We start from the raw sequence: 16,154 nt of genomic DNA, 5'->3' as shown, positions 1-16,154 counted from the left end.
TAGGTTGCCACGCGCGGGACTAGCCTAGCTGAGTCAATGAAATTGACCAATCAGATCTATACAACGTTTAATTTAGATAAACGTCCAACTAGGGTTTACCCCCCTTGAGTTTTAGGGGTCCTGATCCTGATTCCGATTGTCCTGAAAATTTTAAGGCTAGTGCAGAATTTATTGGGTGTCTCAATTAGGGTTTTCTTATTGACTAATTATCGTCCTAATTATTGATTTTAGTGACAGTTGTTACAATTTCAATGTTACGACTAGATTGAATGTCCCCCCTACAAGGTGTTGGTGGGTCCAACACTGTAATATTGCTTTCTTCACCAGATCTGTTGTTTGGGACCTCAGATCTGGTGATTTGTGTAACGATTGTGTTTAAAGTAGCTTGACATATGCTGAACCAATGTGATGGGGATTTTTTCATGATTAGATCTGAGAAATTCTCCCTATCTGAATGACCGTTGTTTTGAGTGTTTTGGGTTATAGAACTTTCCCACTCAGATCGGGGATCTGATGGGTGGGATAGTGAATCCTTTGCCATGTGCAAAACAGAGGATGAAAAGAACTAAATCGAAACGAGACGAAAACTATAAAAAACAGAGGAATCGGTGGGCGCCAATGAAGAAACACTAGATAAATGGTCGGAACCAAGATATCTAGGGGGTTTAAATCCGCATAAAAGGTTGGTTTCCACTCGTTCGATTTGAGTCTAGCAGACCTTCTTCTCCGGTGATTCTGCAAAAAAGAACACCGTTAGCCTCGCCAAGGGGAGAAGAGGGTTCTCTCCTTGACCCGACTCCGGTGTGAGAATAAGTATGGGTAATGAAGAAGAAGATGTATTTGAGAAGTGTGTGTAACTTGAATTTCATACCTGAATAGTTCTCTTATTTATAACCGGGAATCTTTGGGCGGGAAAACCCGTTAGCGAAAAGAAGACGGAAAATGCTAACCCCGTAAGCGGTTATGTTTCCTTCCGTTAATACTCTTGATCCGACGTGTTAGCACACGGATCGTGGTTTTGATCAAAGGCTAGGGATTAGCCACGTGTAAAGTGGCTAAGTGGAGATTACCCTTCATTTGCATGCATTCGTTGTGATTTTAAGGACGACTGATGTAGTGACACGTGTCCAGACGGTTGTAACCGTCTTGGTGGTGCACGATTGTATTATTTCTAGAAGACTACTGCTGTAATCTGGTGTGACACCTTATCGTGTGGAAGCAAGTGAATAAATCCCAAGTCTGGGCAAATAATATCCAAGTCTGGATATTAAGCGGAAGTATCTAACTCTGGATTCTTATCCCTTATTTGGTGTAAGAGAGGCGCAAGGTTTTATGATTCCCTTTGGGCGCAAGTGTTGACTGTTGTGGGCCTTTTAAACCTTTCTTTTGTGAGACCAGTGCGCGGCCGCGCGAGGTGCCAAGCTGAAAATTAAGGTTGTGGTATGGTCCTGAGCACTTATTATGAGGTTTTTGGGACCTTACCCCTTCAGATTGGATTGTTTTTGAGATAGAATTTGTATTTTATGGAATTTATAGTGTTAACTAGTAACACGGTTCAACCGCACGATACAACCCGGTTCAACTGGTTAAACCATTTTCGAGCACAACCCGGTATGACTTAAAAACCGGTTTTTAAAACATCGTTTCTAGATGTTTTGTGCTATTGTGTCACTAACCGTAGTAGTAAATAAAAACAAAATTAACGGTAGCTATTTACGAGCTACTCAGGCTCTACTCTTGAGCTTGGCTTGAATTCATCTAAACTCGACTCGATTTAAACTCAAAGTGATTCAACTTGCCTAGTTTTCAGATAAAAACAAAACAAGATTAAAAGTTTATCACGGAATTCAAGTTGAGTTGAACATGACATTAGGCATTGCACTATTGAGAGCTTATTGGTTACGCTAAATCTAAACATTAACTAAAGTTAACATTATATTAAATTAAAATATTTGAGCGACCTCACTTTGTCTCAGGCTTGCTTGGTCCAAAATTTAAACGATCTAGTTTAGCACACGACTCAAAAAAAATCAAGCTAGTTTCAAACGAGCTTCAAGCCATGGCTTATTTAAATACCTCAAACCCATGGTGAAAGAGAAAACTGAATCATTTTGGGTCGGTTTCATATATATCTTATAGGGGTTGAAGTGGGACCCGAGCTCAAACGATTTATTTAGGTGAAGATTTAGGGCAGGGTTTATAATCACCTCCTACCTGGCTCGAATTTTACTTACGCAAAAAAAAAAAACTTCTTATTAATGTTTTATCATAGTTATAAAATACATATTATATATTATTTTAATATATATTATTAATATGTTACCTCCACCGTAAGCATCCGAATAGCCGTCCTTATTAGAGCGACCCAATTAAGTTACCTTCATCGTGATTGTATGATTCGTGAATGGAGGACCCGGTTTGTTGTGACATGCAATAAAAGTGGTAATTGGACTAGACGTACCCTCCAGTGATTAAAGAAACAGTAAATGGCCTTCAACTTGAGAAATAAACTTTTGAAAATAAGGTCGGTGTTGAACAACCCATTAAGCGGCAAAGAAGGTCTGAAGAGATGGACTGAGGCACAAATAATAATGGCGACAAAACTTATTGGGGAATGATGTAGTTAGTAATCATATGGCGTGTTGGTTGATTTGGAAAGCGTGGGACAACCTAAATTTCAATTAAAATAAGCCAGTTGTTGGTGGCGTTATATAGGAAATAAAGGCTCTATGGTTTCTTTGGGTTAAAAGTCGGTCCAAGAGGAATTCGTTAAAAAGTCACAATGGAGTAAATTTGTATTTGGTTAGCTAGTTGCTTTATTTTGTCTCTGTTTATGCTTGTTCTGGCATCTTACTTGTCTGTTTTTAGTTGAATAAAATGGCACCTCTCTAAAAAGAAAAAGGAGTGACCCAAGCTACCTCCACCGTTTTTGTTGGATTTACGCCCCGCTTGCGGTATGCGCATATAATGTATATATGTGTGGGCCATCGCGCGCGCGCGCGCGCGCGCGCGGGGGGGGGGGGGGGGCAAAAGTGAAAGTGCACTAATTTTAACGTTATTTACTAATTTTGTGAAAATAACGTTAAAAGCCGATGACGGTTAATCATGCATCATGTGGGGGCTTTGATAGCTGAAAGACAAAAGGGTACATGCATTAATCAGTGTTTGTCCCGATTGCTCCCGATTGCTGAGTGTTATGTGCCTTATGTCCAAGGTTTGATGTAAAACTACTATCGAGTCGGGGGTCTCACTAGAAACAGCATCTCTATTCCTACGGGGTAGAGGTAAGGTTGTCTACATCTTACCCTCCTTAGACCCTACCTTTTGCTATTGGTGGGATTTACTGAGTATGGTGATGATGAGGGAATCGAGGACCCGATTTTCGTGATAGGTAGTAAAAGCGATAGTGACTAGATGTACACTTCAATAATTTAAGAGATGGTATTTGGTATTCAACTTAAAAGTATTATATATTTAATAAGTTTGGTTGGGTTATAAATGTAAATGATACACACACATTATAAAAAAAAACACATTTAATGATATATTTATTGACCATACTTTAAATTTTCTCTTATCACGTATCTTTTATTTTTTACAAGAAAACAGAGCAAATTTTATTCCAACAAAACAAAGGCCAACATAGCAAAAGGTGTTACATTGGACCGATTACAACATAACTTACATAGCATTACATATTAAAAGTTAACATGGCTACATGTTTGCATATGAGCATTCAATTGCCTACATGTTTGAATTTGAGTTTTTGTTGTAAGCTTGTTTGTAATATAGATGTGTTGCCTTTGATTATGATGATTTTTGAATACTTGTGTTTTGTTTACCAACAGGTTAAAGATTCTCACCGTTCAAAAAAAAGAATGGTAAAGTTGATTCCAAGTTAGATATTGATGTCATCAAGTTAGACCCAGCTTTCTAAGATCTGTGAGAAAAGAGTAAATTACAAGTTTGTCGTTTATGTTTACATCAAATTGCAGGCGTTATCCTTTTAGCCAAAAGTTTATAAGCGGTGTCCTTAACCTTTCAAAATTTTGCACGTTTTGTCCTTTAGGCCAAATCTGGTTAGAAATCTCAGTTAAAAACTGTCATGTGCATGAGAGTAAAATGAAAATTTCCCTCACAACCCTTTCAAACTCAACACTCACTCCATTATCTTCCCCAAATTTATAGGGTTGCAACTCCAACCACCAATGGCCGCTTCAACCGTCCACATCAATCCTCACAACCGCCTGCCTCTTCGCAATCTGTCCAACCAACCGGTCTCTAGTCTTCGTGTCAAAATCAGTAAACAAACCGACAAAACCTAAACCGATTTGAATCCGATTTGTGCACCTCTATTAGAAAGAACCAAGCTGTTCATTGATTCATAAATCCCTCATTGGAGGATTATTAGGATCTAAATTGTGGAAATGTAGTTCTTGTTATAGTTTGTCTCATAACATACATTGTTTTAAAAGATGTCGGGAAGTGTTCAATTAGAACATGACGACATTGAATATCTTGATTTCATTTTCAGGACTGTGTCGTTCTTGGGGCAGATACCAGAGCCACAACGGGTTCTATTGTTGCTGACAAGAACCGTGAAAAGATTCATAATATGGCTCCAAACATCCTCTGCTGTGGAGCCGTAACTGCTGCCGATACAGAAGTCGTCACAGGTAATCATTTGGTCACATATTTTTCACTTTATCACTAACTTGAGAACACTCAACAATAAACCTTGATAGTAATTAGCGATCTCTGTTTTTGGTAGACAACATCAGCTCTTAGCTAAGCTGAAGCAGCATAAATATCATACTGGTCGTGAATCAAGGGTTGTAACAGCACATACGTTATTAAAGTCTTATCTTTTTCGGTAAGCTTAAGTATAAATCTGATTTCTTCTGGTATATCGATATCTAACTTTGATTTTGCTTATCCGTTACCAAGGTCATGTATCGGCTGCTTCGGTGCTCGGTGGAGTTGATGTAAACCGTAGAAATTTGGGGAAGATGATGGAGTGAGTGTTAAGTTTGAAAGGGTTGAAAGGGAAATTACCATTTTACCCTCATGTGCATTGCACATGACAATTTTTAACCGAGATTTCTAACTAGGTTTGGCCAAAAGGATAAAACGTGTAAGATTTTGAAAGGTTAAGGACACCGCCTGTAAACTTTGGCCAAAAGGACAACTCCTACAATTTGATGTAAACATAAAGGACAAAACTTGTAATTTACTCGTGAGAAAATGTCAGTAAAATGGTGTTTAAATAAATAAGTTAAAAGACCAAATCATCCTTAACTTAACATTTAAATGTAACTGGGTTAGGGTTAAAGGATATATCATGCAATATTTTGAAACATTAAGTACAAAATTCGTTAATTTTAAAGACAAATGATACTGCCTGAAATTAGGTATATCGATAAAGGACAAAATTTATAATTCACTTGTATTTTTATAAAACGTGTGTCATTACGCTTAGCTTTATCATATATACTAGTTCTTTTACCCGCCGCGCGTTGCGGCGGCGCGATACGCGAAATGATAACATACATACTACAATCAAGCAGACTCGTTTTCGAACTAAATTTACGTCAAATCGTATGATAACTCAGATTTATACCTTCGAATCAAAACGTATTACATTTGACCCGATTTTTTCCAAATAGAATTTACGTCAAATCGTAGTCCAACTCAAAACATACATAAAAAACATTTTATAATTGACTCGGCTCATTTTCAGACAAAAAATACGCTAATGCGTAGACAAACTCGAATTTTATACCGACATGTCCATAAAAATAAAAACTTAAGAAATTAGTTTTAGGGTAAGCTTGAAACTTTAGAAACTTGAGGGGGTCAAAATGACATTTTCAAAGTTTAGAGGGTTACCTCTGACATTATAGCGACATTTGGGGTAGAATGGGTTACATGTTAAAAGTTTAAGGGTTAAAGAGAAGTTAGAATGTATGGAGGCCTTTTTTGTCAAGTTGGAAAGTAGGAGGGTCATTTTTGTTAAGTTAGAAATTTAAGCAGTGAATTTTGTATATTTGAAAAAGTTAAGGGGTGATTTTATCAAACTTGAAGCCATGAAGGTTTCTTGGAAGACCAGGAAAATGAGAATAGTGGTAGTTAGTTAATGAAATGGATAATAAATTAAATAAATAATAATAATATTTGAATGTGGAGTGGCTACACGATGCGATGGTCTAGGTTGTGGGCCAGCGCATGGAGTACATTTACATGTGTGAAATGTGAAAGTATTTAGAGTTAGGTTGGTGGCACTATGGCCACCCACCTTTCTCTTTCATATTATATAAACTAGTGGTAGTCTCCCGCCGCGTTGCGGCGGAAATTTGATATAACTCGGTCGGAATTGAATTGATTCATTACCGTATTGGTATGGTACCGATACATGCTAGAAATAAAATGATACTATAATATTAAATTTATTGTAAATGTTTGGTGTACATCCTACGTATTTGAATTAATTTTTTTTCCACCAAACCACCATTTAGATAGAGATAGGGGGAAGGAGCTGTGAGAGGATTTCCGGCCGGCCGAGATGTCAGGCGACAGCAACACCTTCGGCAACGGCTGAAGCAGCCTGTCGGTCTAAGAGGTGTAGGCGAAGCAAGCTAAGGCTGAGGTTAAGGCAACGCAAGTGTTTAGGTGGGTACCTACATGATCCGGCAATGACGGCTAGGTTCCGGCAAACGTTCCGGTCAATTACTTTGCACCTGCATGTTCCTTTTCCATGAAGATCGGCGACGTTTAAGGTGGGTACCGGTTTCCATCCGGCATTCCGGCGGTTGGACCAAAGGACCCACTGGCCACCGCGATCAATTCACTGTCTCTCTCTATAAATGAGGCTAAGGGGAATAATTTGAGAATTGTACTAAGGGCATAACTGTAAATTGATAGGTGGCTACAAGGAGAAAATTGTCTTATAATTGAAAGTCAGGCGGAACTTCTTTTGATACCCTTTAACTTCTCAACAAATGCACATGTACCATTTATCCGCTCATAAGCTCTTTCCGACAATCCTAAACATTATCGCAAATCTTCGCTAACCGCAACTCACTTCCTATCTTAACTTGCCTCCTGACACGATAGTCAATCTTCTCGCAACTTACGTTTAAACACAATACACTGAATGGTAATATCTGAATAATTATCCAGCAACTCGACTTAAACTCTCTACCTCCTAGATTCGATCAAGTTGACACTACCCACCTCAAACAACCGAAGCGATTCATTTGTTGCACTGCATCTCCTGTATGAATCAACCTCCTATCACTATCCATTCAAGAACAAACACCATTCAACTCTCTTTTAATTACAATTTAACCTTTAATCAAACTACATCCCCGTTTTAGAAAAAAAAAACACCTCTCAGCGCAAAATCAAATTTCTCACAATCTACATTCAACACCCACTTAAATCCATGTGATAATCATAAGCAATTTCAAGAATCAAATCATGAAAAATATGCATAAAACATATAAAAATCAGACCTTGCATACCTGAATTGCGACAGGACACCGTAAATTAAAAGAACTTGAAGAGTTTATATTTAATTGGACTTGGGACGGTGTTCAGTGGTTACCACCGTCGGCTGATGTCGGATATGCTGGTGGATGATGGTTGCCGCCGTCAATGGTGATTGACGATGAATGGTGGGTGGTTGTTGACAGTCGTCGACGGTGGTGGGTATAGTGATCGATGATGGTGGTTGTTATCGACGGTGATGAATGGTGGAGGATGGTGGGTATGATGGGTGTGGTCTAATCGGTAACCCGCAGGAGGTAGAAGATGTTGGTGGTCGGTCGCTTTTTGCTGGTGACTGAGGGTGATGATCGAGGTGGACGATGGTTGTCGTTCGGTAATGGTACTCGGCCAGTGGTGTATAGATTAAGAGAGAAAGAAGGTACTCGATGATGGTGTACAGTCGGTAGCCGGAGAGGTGGTCGCCGGCGGCGACGATGATGGTGGTAAAAGAGGTGGTGATTGGTGATCGATTTCTTAGGAGAGAACGGAGGTGAGGTGAGGTGAGGGTATTTTCAGGCTTGATATGCACAGAGAGGAAGAAGGAGACATGTTTGACTGAATTTGATTCTAATGAAAAGTTTGGTGCTGAAATAAAGATTCTTCGATAATTCACTATTCCACCGACCATTTGTGAATTAATAGATATATATGAATTTGTAGTTTATTAATTGTTGTGTAAGTTGTGTACATGGTTTGGTTGCATATATGTAATTCAGTTTCGAGCACTTGTAAGTCGGCGGTTGTGCTTATCCTTTTTCCTCCTTCGATTTCCTTGGTGTACTACTACCAATAGAAATGTAATCAGTTGTTTCTATATTAAAATATCGTGAAAATGTAAACACCCATGATCTACTTGAGAGAGAATGTGAAAATTTAATGGGATTTGGTTAATGATCTTGAGGGTTTTCAAAGTTTATATTTGATTTTCCCATTTTAATCTTAATATCACTCGTTAAACCGTGAAACTTCTTCTTTTATTTTTTTTTTATAAAAATAAATATGTAAAACTCGATTACAAAGTCTGGGTTGTAAGTGTCAATACTGAAAGTTGAGGAGTAAAAGTTTAAAAAATAGAAAAAGACAGAAAGAAAGCAAAATGACAAAAAAATTTCTATTTTTGTAAGTTGATAATTGTATTATATATAATTTGTTACTCATTTGTGTATTTGGAATTTCAGTGATGAGGAGGATTCACTGGAATTTGATGCTGGCTTCGGGAATATGATCACTAGAAAAGTTCGAGAAGCTTGAAGGTGTAGTTGGTAAAATCTATAGCCAAATTGGAGTTATTAAGGAGAATGGGGTTTGCACGCATGTTGATGAAGACACCGAGGTTATTGCTTCATCGAGTACAACACTCCTCAGGTACCTTTTTTTTCTCACAAACTTCAGTTGCTTTACAACTCAAAACTTAGCAACTATATTCTAACAAGCCGTAAAAATTAATTTTTTTGTGTGCCCGTGACTTGCAGGACGCTGAGCTTGCCAAGGAGAAGACCAATAGGTACAAGCTGCTGTCAACATGTTTGATGAAATTGATAGATTCATAAAAGTCCCAGACGAGTGGGCTCGAGCTTATACACCAGGAGTACGCATTTGAATTTAGTTCTTTAATTTCATTGTATGTATATCGTGTAATTTGATTTTTTTAATTTTCTTCATGAAATACCCACCCCTTCTAGGGAACTTTTTTTGTTATACAATTTTGACTCGTTTCCCACACAAACTATATTTATATGCAACTTCTTTTATAGAGTTGCTTAGGGTGGGGGTATGGTTAATCATTCTAGGGTGATTGAGTAAAATCCTACCCAATAATATTATCTCATGTCAACTCCCCATTCCACTCCTCATTTTGCACTCAAATACTAGGTATGGTTAATCACTCTAGGGTGTTTGAGTTATATATTTTTATTTTCTAGAAATTATAAACTATGCATAAATAAATAAAACGTATTTTAAACTAAATAAAAGTACTTTTAATTAAAAAAACACATTACATTTAAAACTAAAAAATTAAACCATAAAATAACCTAATATTTAGAAATTGCATGGCCAATTATATTTTTTTGCGATATCTCGTTTGCTCGCCAGAATAAACGACAACATCTCGGGTGGAGCATGGTCGTGTGGCTCAGTAAATGTCTTCAAATCCCGATCATACATAAGTTGTTTCACCGCCTCGCGTTGTTCCGCCACTAACGCTATGGTGTCTTCCTCGCGTTTCTTTCGTATACTCGTCAACTCTATCGCCCGTGCTTTTTTTTCTTCTTTCGTAAGAGTGTATTGCGCGAGCTTCTCGGTGAGGGCCTCTTGGCTATCGTTTGATGATGTTGCGGGCTTCTTTTCTTTCCTTTTTTGTCTTGTTGGTGAGGGGTCTACGTTTATGTCCGGTATATCGATCGGTGACTCAGTTCCCGGTGTACCCGTATTGTAGTTACCCGAATCAGACGACTTCTTTTTTGTCCCGAACTTCCACTATCTTCACCCAACAATGGTACCGGTGCCCATTTGTCATGTTTACGAACGACCTCCCATGCCTCAATATGTTGAAAACCACTCGGATATTTGGATTTGAAATCACTTAAAGCCCTATTCATGACGTCGAGGTCGCTAACCCAACTACCACGAATACGATCCTACATAGATAACAAATATAAAGTAAAAAAAATTAAACATAAACAATGTTATGGAAAACATTTTTTAAATGTTCAAATAAAATATTATTGCTTGTTGCCAATGACCGTTGAAGTGGTTTATCTTAGTCAACATAGGCATCCATTTTGAACGTACTTGATGAACTGTTCGAGTACTTCCGCCGACCGTTTCGTTGTAATGGGCGAGAACTTTTTTCCAAAAACTGTCCCCTTTTTGTGCATTTCCTTGTTTCTTGTTTAAAGAACAATGAACCCATGCCTTGGCTAAGGCCTCTTCATGTGTTTTCGTCCAAGTTTGACGCTCCGCCTTGACTCCATTTTGTTTCGACTCACTTGCTTCACCAATATCATCGTCTTCATCCTCATATTCTTCTTCGTCCTCGCCACTATCTACATCCAAATGTTGTGTTTCGGGGACAACCTCTAAATCCTGGTCTTCATCGTAGATAAGAAGTGGGCGCTCGACATTCTCTCTGTGTGATTGAATTGGCGGGGTCCTAAATCCAAATGGATCGAATTCGGTTGTGAAGCTTGGGTGTGACAATATTTGTGGTGGAAAATTAGGTTGGGTGCTAAAAAAAGTTGGTTGTGAAGTTTGGGGGTAAAAAATTGAGGTTGAGAGGTTGGTGAATATCCGTAGGAGGTTTGAACCGGTACACTTGGACCTCTAAAATCACCTTGTCTCGTTTGCGAAACCTTTTTTCTTGAATCCGATACTCGGCTAGCGGAACCTTTTTTCTTGGGTTCACCTTTGTTTTGTTTATCCATGGTGTTTGTGGGTGTAGAAAGAGAGGTTTTTGAAAGAGTTCTGTGTTTTAAATTGATTGAAAATTATGGGTTTTCTATAAAAATGTGGAACGGTAAAAAAAACGTTCAAAAAATTAAACCAACGGTCAAAAAAATTAAACCCCTTTCTCATCAATCACTTCGGTGATTACACACCGTTTTTGGTCACCGCTCGCCCACTCACCGAAACCCTTCAACATCACAGTATGGTCACCGCTCGGTGACTCCCCCTCCCCCATTAACTCCCCGCAAACCACACCGCCCACCCTTAGTTTAAAAATAAATCAATACCAACATTATCACATGTTATGTCTTGGACAGACATATAGATCCAACAATGCATGCTTATGTTTTATTCTAACAATTTTGGTTCAAACATTCTAATGGAAAGTTAAAATCCCATCACCAACCAAAGGATTCTTGGATACCACAGTTCTTTTCTTAACCAACCAAACATGATTTCTTGATGAAATGTTTTCCAGCAGCACCAGTTCCAGTGAATTCAACAAATCAAAAAGAAGATAAAGATATTGTCACTGTAATCATATTCATCATAACATATGTATCTTAAAAAACTAATGAATTATCCAATCTTCTAAAGGATAATTATAAAGTAATATAAAAGATAAAAGATAAAAAGGGCCAATTATTAAAGTTGGTTAAAAAGTTGGCTTCTTTTTGCAGGTTTGCTCATTGGCATGCGGATGCTTCAAGATGCAGGGTCGTTCTTTGGCTGTTGATCCGCAACCGCTGGCAAGAGTAGAGCAAGACGGTCTTTATACCTTTCGATTCTTTGTAGCCGTTGATTTCTTAATCTATAAATGACAACATACATTATTGACTTTCGACTATCTTAAGAGTCAACAAACTAAGAACTAAGCAAGCAAATATGTACATACCTCGCTCGAACCTTCTTTGCATGATTAACATGCAGTTGCAACAGCTCCTTAGCAGACAAGTGATCGACATTCTCGATTTTCTGACACCCGATAAGGGAAAAATCATCATTTGTTAGTGACAGTGTAACAACATGGTACATAACATAAAGGCATAAATACCTCCTCCTCTAATTCCAGGTCATCCTCCTTTCTTGCTTCTACAGTTGATGCAGGCAGTGGCTTTGGAAGAGATTTAACACAATCCGGATACTGTGGCTGTCAATCATGCATCAGTTTAACTTTTAATCCAATAAAACACATATATAGTAAAGGGTATTTGATAGATACTGAAAATCTTATTAAATTGAAACAAGAACAAACACGATAGTTGGCCCGATTCGAGAGGGGCTAGTCTCCTAAATTCTGATCAGAGATCACAATACAAAACAAAATATCCAAGACACCTTATTCTCACCTTAAACAACTTATTTAAAGACACAAAATACTAAGTAACTGCCCATTAACATGCCCCCCCACATTACATCAGTTTCCCCCTTGATTAAAGTTGCAGTTAATTGGGTCTTTTGACTGGGTCAGAACTGCAATTAATTGAGCCATTTGACTGCAATTGTTGGGTCATTTGACTGGGTCATGGGTCTAGGATCATCAACAGGAAATGGGTTAATTTGACCCGTTAGGTCAGTTGGATATGTATCAGTATTTTAGACATTTGCTGAATAGGCAACCTCAAGAGATGTTATGCATTTGGTTTGCACCTATGGAATATATTTTGTGGAAGTTTATGCACAACAAACTCAAGCCCTCTCCACACATGTATACTTTCTTTTTTGAACGGTTAATTTCTTTAATCCTTGGCGTATGTGGGACTTGAACCCAAGACCTTCCCCTTCCCAACCTAAGGGCGTTTGGTTCGTGGAATGTTTTGGAATTGGAATTGGAATTTGTATAGGAATTAGAATTTGAAGGAATTGGATTTTGAATTTAGACATTCCAATTGGAATTGGAAATTGTTGGAATCGGAATCTCAATTCCATTTGTGTTGTGTTTGATTGTCAAATGAATTGGAATCCATCACCCCGGGTCCCCGGCATCCACAACCCTCGGTTCGGGTCGAAACGGATCGATTCGAAATGGTACGGGTAGAAACGGTTCGCGTCGAAACGGTATGATTCGAAACGGTTCGATTCGAAACGGTACGGGTCAAAACGGTTTGCGTCGAAACGGATCGATTCAAATCGGTACGGCGTCGAAACGGTTCACGTCGAAACGGTACCTGTCGAAACAGTACGCGTCGGAACGGTTCACATCGAAACGGTTCGCGTCGATACGGTCCGATTCGAAACGGTTCGCGTCGAAATGTTATGGGTCAAAACTGTTCGCGTCGAAATGGTACGGGTCGAAACGGTTCGTAACGAAACCAGTATGGGTTGAAACGGTGCGGGACGAAACAGTCGAAGATTCCAATGAATTTACTTTAATTCCTTCACATATAGGAAGGATTTTGAATTCCTTTAGTTAAAGGAATTTGAAGGAATTCATGCGTAATTCCAATTCCAATTCCATTGTTAACCAAACACATGAAGACTGGAATTAAGATTCCAATTCCATCAAATTCTGTGAACCAAACATCTTAGGAGATGGAATTCAGATTCCAATTCCCCTAAATTCCATTGAATTCATGCGAACCAAACGACCCCTAAGTGTTTTAAAGGCTTTGCCTTTGCCAATGGACCACCACCCCATTGGTACATGTATACTTAACTATTGAAACACAGGTAGGTTTTAAAACGTGCGCCTGAGGCGCTAGAAAATCTGGAAAACGCCTCACGGCCTTGAGGCAGCGCCTCATTCACACTGGGACAAAACTGGTCGGTATTAGGGTCTGTAAAAGGCTGATATGTAAAAACAACCAAAGGGATGAGGATATTATAAATGGTTTGCTTGATTAAAAGGCTGATATGCAAAAGAGATAAGGAGATGCAGCTTCTGGTTGTACATAGAGCAACGCCTCAGGTAAATGAAGCTAGCGCCTTACACTTTTAAAAAACAAGCAACATAGTAATAGTTTTATAAGGTGAGCCTTGAAACAAGCGCTAAACTTATGATTTTGTGAGTAGAAAGGTTTCTTTGAAAGAAGCAAGGAGATGTTTTTGTACGTATATGATCGCTCACACAGTCAATGATACATTCATGCACCATGTGTTGTATATCGGGTCACCCACCCGTTCACTCCAATTATTTGACCCGACCACATGGGTCATGGGTCAGCTGGGTCACAAAACTAACCAACCATGCCACCTTTTTCCATGATTAAGTTCATCCGGCACATAATTAATTTCCACATGCAGAATTATATCACCACCCCATGTCCACCATCTCCTTGCAGTTTACAGTTTACTTTTCATGTTTTAAATTAAATTGTTTCCATGCTTTATGTATCGAACTTCCAGAGGAATGAAAGGACATTGTCTTTGTTAGCTCAATCGTGGCACGTTTAGTGGTGTTCTTAGACACGATTTCTTAACCGGATTGGTGCATCTGTATCTTCGGTTGGACGTCGCAGCCCTATCGTTTCCTCTGGTGGTGAATCTGTATCCAAACGAGCTGTAGAACTATCCTTATATTTTTTTACCGTTCGATTTGAACCGGTGTTGTTCGGGTCTACTCCTATCACCATGACATGCACTAATAAAAAAATATAGAACTATCGCGTACGCGTACCTGTTTTTCTAAAGTAACCCCATTCTTTAACCATGAGCGGCATTGTGCATAAAGAGAAGTGCCCTCTGAAACCTGAACCTACAAGCATACAAAAAAACAGCAAACAAGCATGGATAGTCAGTCCTGTTTGTACCAATTCAGCCTATCTAGCCAGATATACAAGACTCTGTTGTCAGAGGCGCGCGCCTAGACGCCCAGTCTAACTCATTAATCAAGGTAGAGTTATAACAGTAACTTATCCAAATTTTAAGGTAAGGTACACTTAGGACATTCTTTTCAGTTAAGACACAAATATATAGCTACACATATCTAATATGCAATATTTAAAATAAATAAAAAAATAGATATATCTTACGGTCGGGTCCGATTTTGCACGGCCGGTTTTTTTGTATAAACCATAAACCAAACCGTCTGTTACGGTTTGAAACTTTTCAAACCGACCAACCGAAAGTTGATAAAAAAGAATCGACCGTGAAACCAAACCGATGACCAGTTTGGGCGGTTTCACGATTTCAAACTGAACCGTTAACACCCCTACCTCAAACACAGCAAGATGCAAAAGTGCCTGAACAGGTCAAAACCAACCGAAACCGGAAAAAACAAGCCCTCCTGAACCAGCTAAAACTAATTTCAAACAGTCTGAACCAGCCAAAAACCAGTCTAAAGTCTAAACCAGCCAAAAATTGCATGGTCCTTAACTAAAACAGGGCTGCACCAGCCTGAACAGACGTGCATCTTGCTTGTCTCGGGTGTACGCTTTTTTGCGCCTTGCGCGTAGGCGACAGGCGCGCCCTTTGCGACCTGCCTTTAACTACTATGAGGCTGTCAAATTTATAAAAAAAAAAAAAAAAAATTCTTCTTGGCATATACGCCAAAACAAGTGATAACCCATACCATATGAACAGATTTCAAACTAGCAAGTAGCAAATATGTTTATAACCAGTAACACATAAGGAGAACAACGTAAGTTTACCTTTCTATCTCTAATAACAATGAAGGCATCATCTCCATTCTTTTCCCTGCATAAATGGATAAAGATTATGATCTGAAGAGAGAAACCAAACAACATATGGTATGTGGATTCATAGTACCTTAAGCTATTATCAAAAGCAACCGATGATTGACCCACAACCTGCAGACGACAAAAAGTTACGTACTTTCCAAAACATCACACATCATATGACTAATCGAACAAGCACAAACTAACAAGATTTTTATTTTCTCACATAAAGAACTACCTACTTGAATGCATACTTCAAAATCACTTCTTTTCTAATGGTTTAACCATACCTTTGGTTGATGATCTGGCTCTTCCTCTTCTGGCATTTGATTTAAATCGATAAACAACCGTTTAGCCACTTCTCTGCCCTTAACCGGGCGTAACGCTCTATCCATCGCATAAAAACTTACGAAATAAACCTAGGTTACAATCTCCTATTCATTCTCCCAAATGACAATCATTAAATTTATATGGATCCGGAGCATGAACCTTTGTCCTTTTTTAATTTTTTGTTAAATGTGCATTAATTATCGACGAATTTTA

The 16,154-nt window shown here is 38.6% G+C and overlaps 2 protein-coding genes across 5 annotated transcripts in view; both read right to left on the bottom strand.

Annotated features, from left to right (window-relative positions):
- LOC110890632 overlaps nt 1–8,121 on the bottom strand; it is a 38,984-nt gene extending 30,863 nt beyond the window's left edge. The window contains exon 1 of the mRNA XM_035979157.1: nt 7,524–8,121. The gene's annotated coding sequence lies outside the window, so the exon portion shown is untranslated. The remainder of the gene's footprint in view (nt 1–7,523) is intronic.
- The window catches only part of LOC110890630, a 101,176-nt gene that overhangs the window by 83,969 nt on the left and 1,053 nt on the right, over nt 1–16,154 (bottom strand). Inside the window, exons 2-7 of one of the 4 annotated variants that reach the window (XM_035979156.1) lie at nt 15,703–15,743; nt 15,585–15,630; nt 14,612–14,689; nt 12,050–12,139; nt 11,891–11,970; nt 11,493–11,806 (exon numbers count right to left, since the gene is read on the bottom strand). In XM_035979156.1, coding sequence (XP_035835049.1) covers nt 11,701–11,806; nt 11,891–11,970; nt 12,050–12,139; nt 14,612–14,689; nt 15,585–15,630; nt 15,703–15,743 — 441 coding nt within the window. In that variant the 3' untranslated portion in view covers nt 11,493–11,700. Of the gene's footprint in view, nt 1–11,492; nt 11,807–11,890; nt 11,971–12,049; nt 12,146–14,611; nt 14,690–15,584; nt 15,631–15,702; nt 15,744–16,154 lie in introns of those variants that run through there. The other 3 variants (XM_022138241.2, XM_035979154.1, XM_035979155.1) reach the window with 3 other exon arrangements.

Source organism: Helianthus annuus, chromosome 11 (assembly GCF_002127325.2).
Source record: "Helianthus annuus cultivar XRQ/B chromosome 11, HanXRQr2.0-SUNRISE, whole genome shotgun sequence".
NCBI lineage: Eukaryota > Viridiplantae > Streptophyta > Magnoliopsida > Asterales > Asteraceae > Helianthus > Helianthus annuus.
The sequence above is the reverse complement of the archived record's forward strand: the minus strand, read 5'-3'. Positions and strand labels throughout refer to the sequence as shown.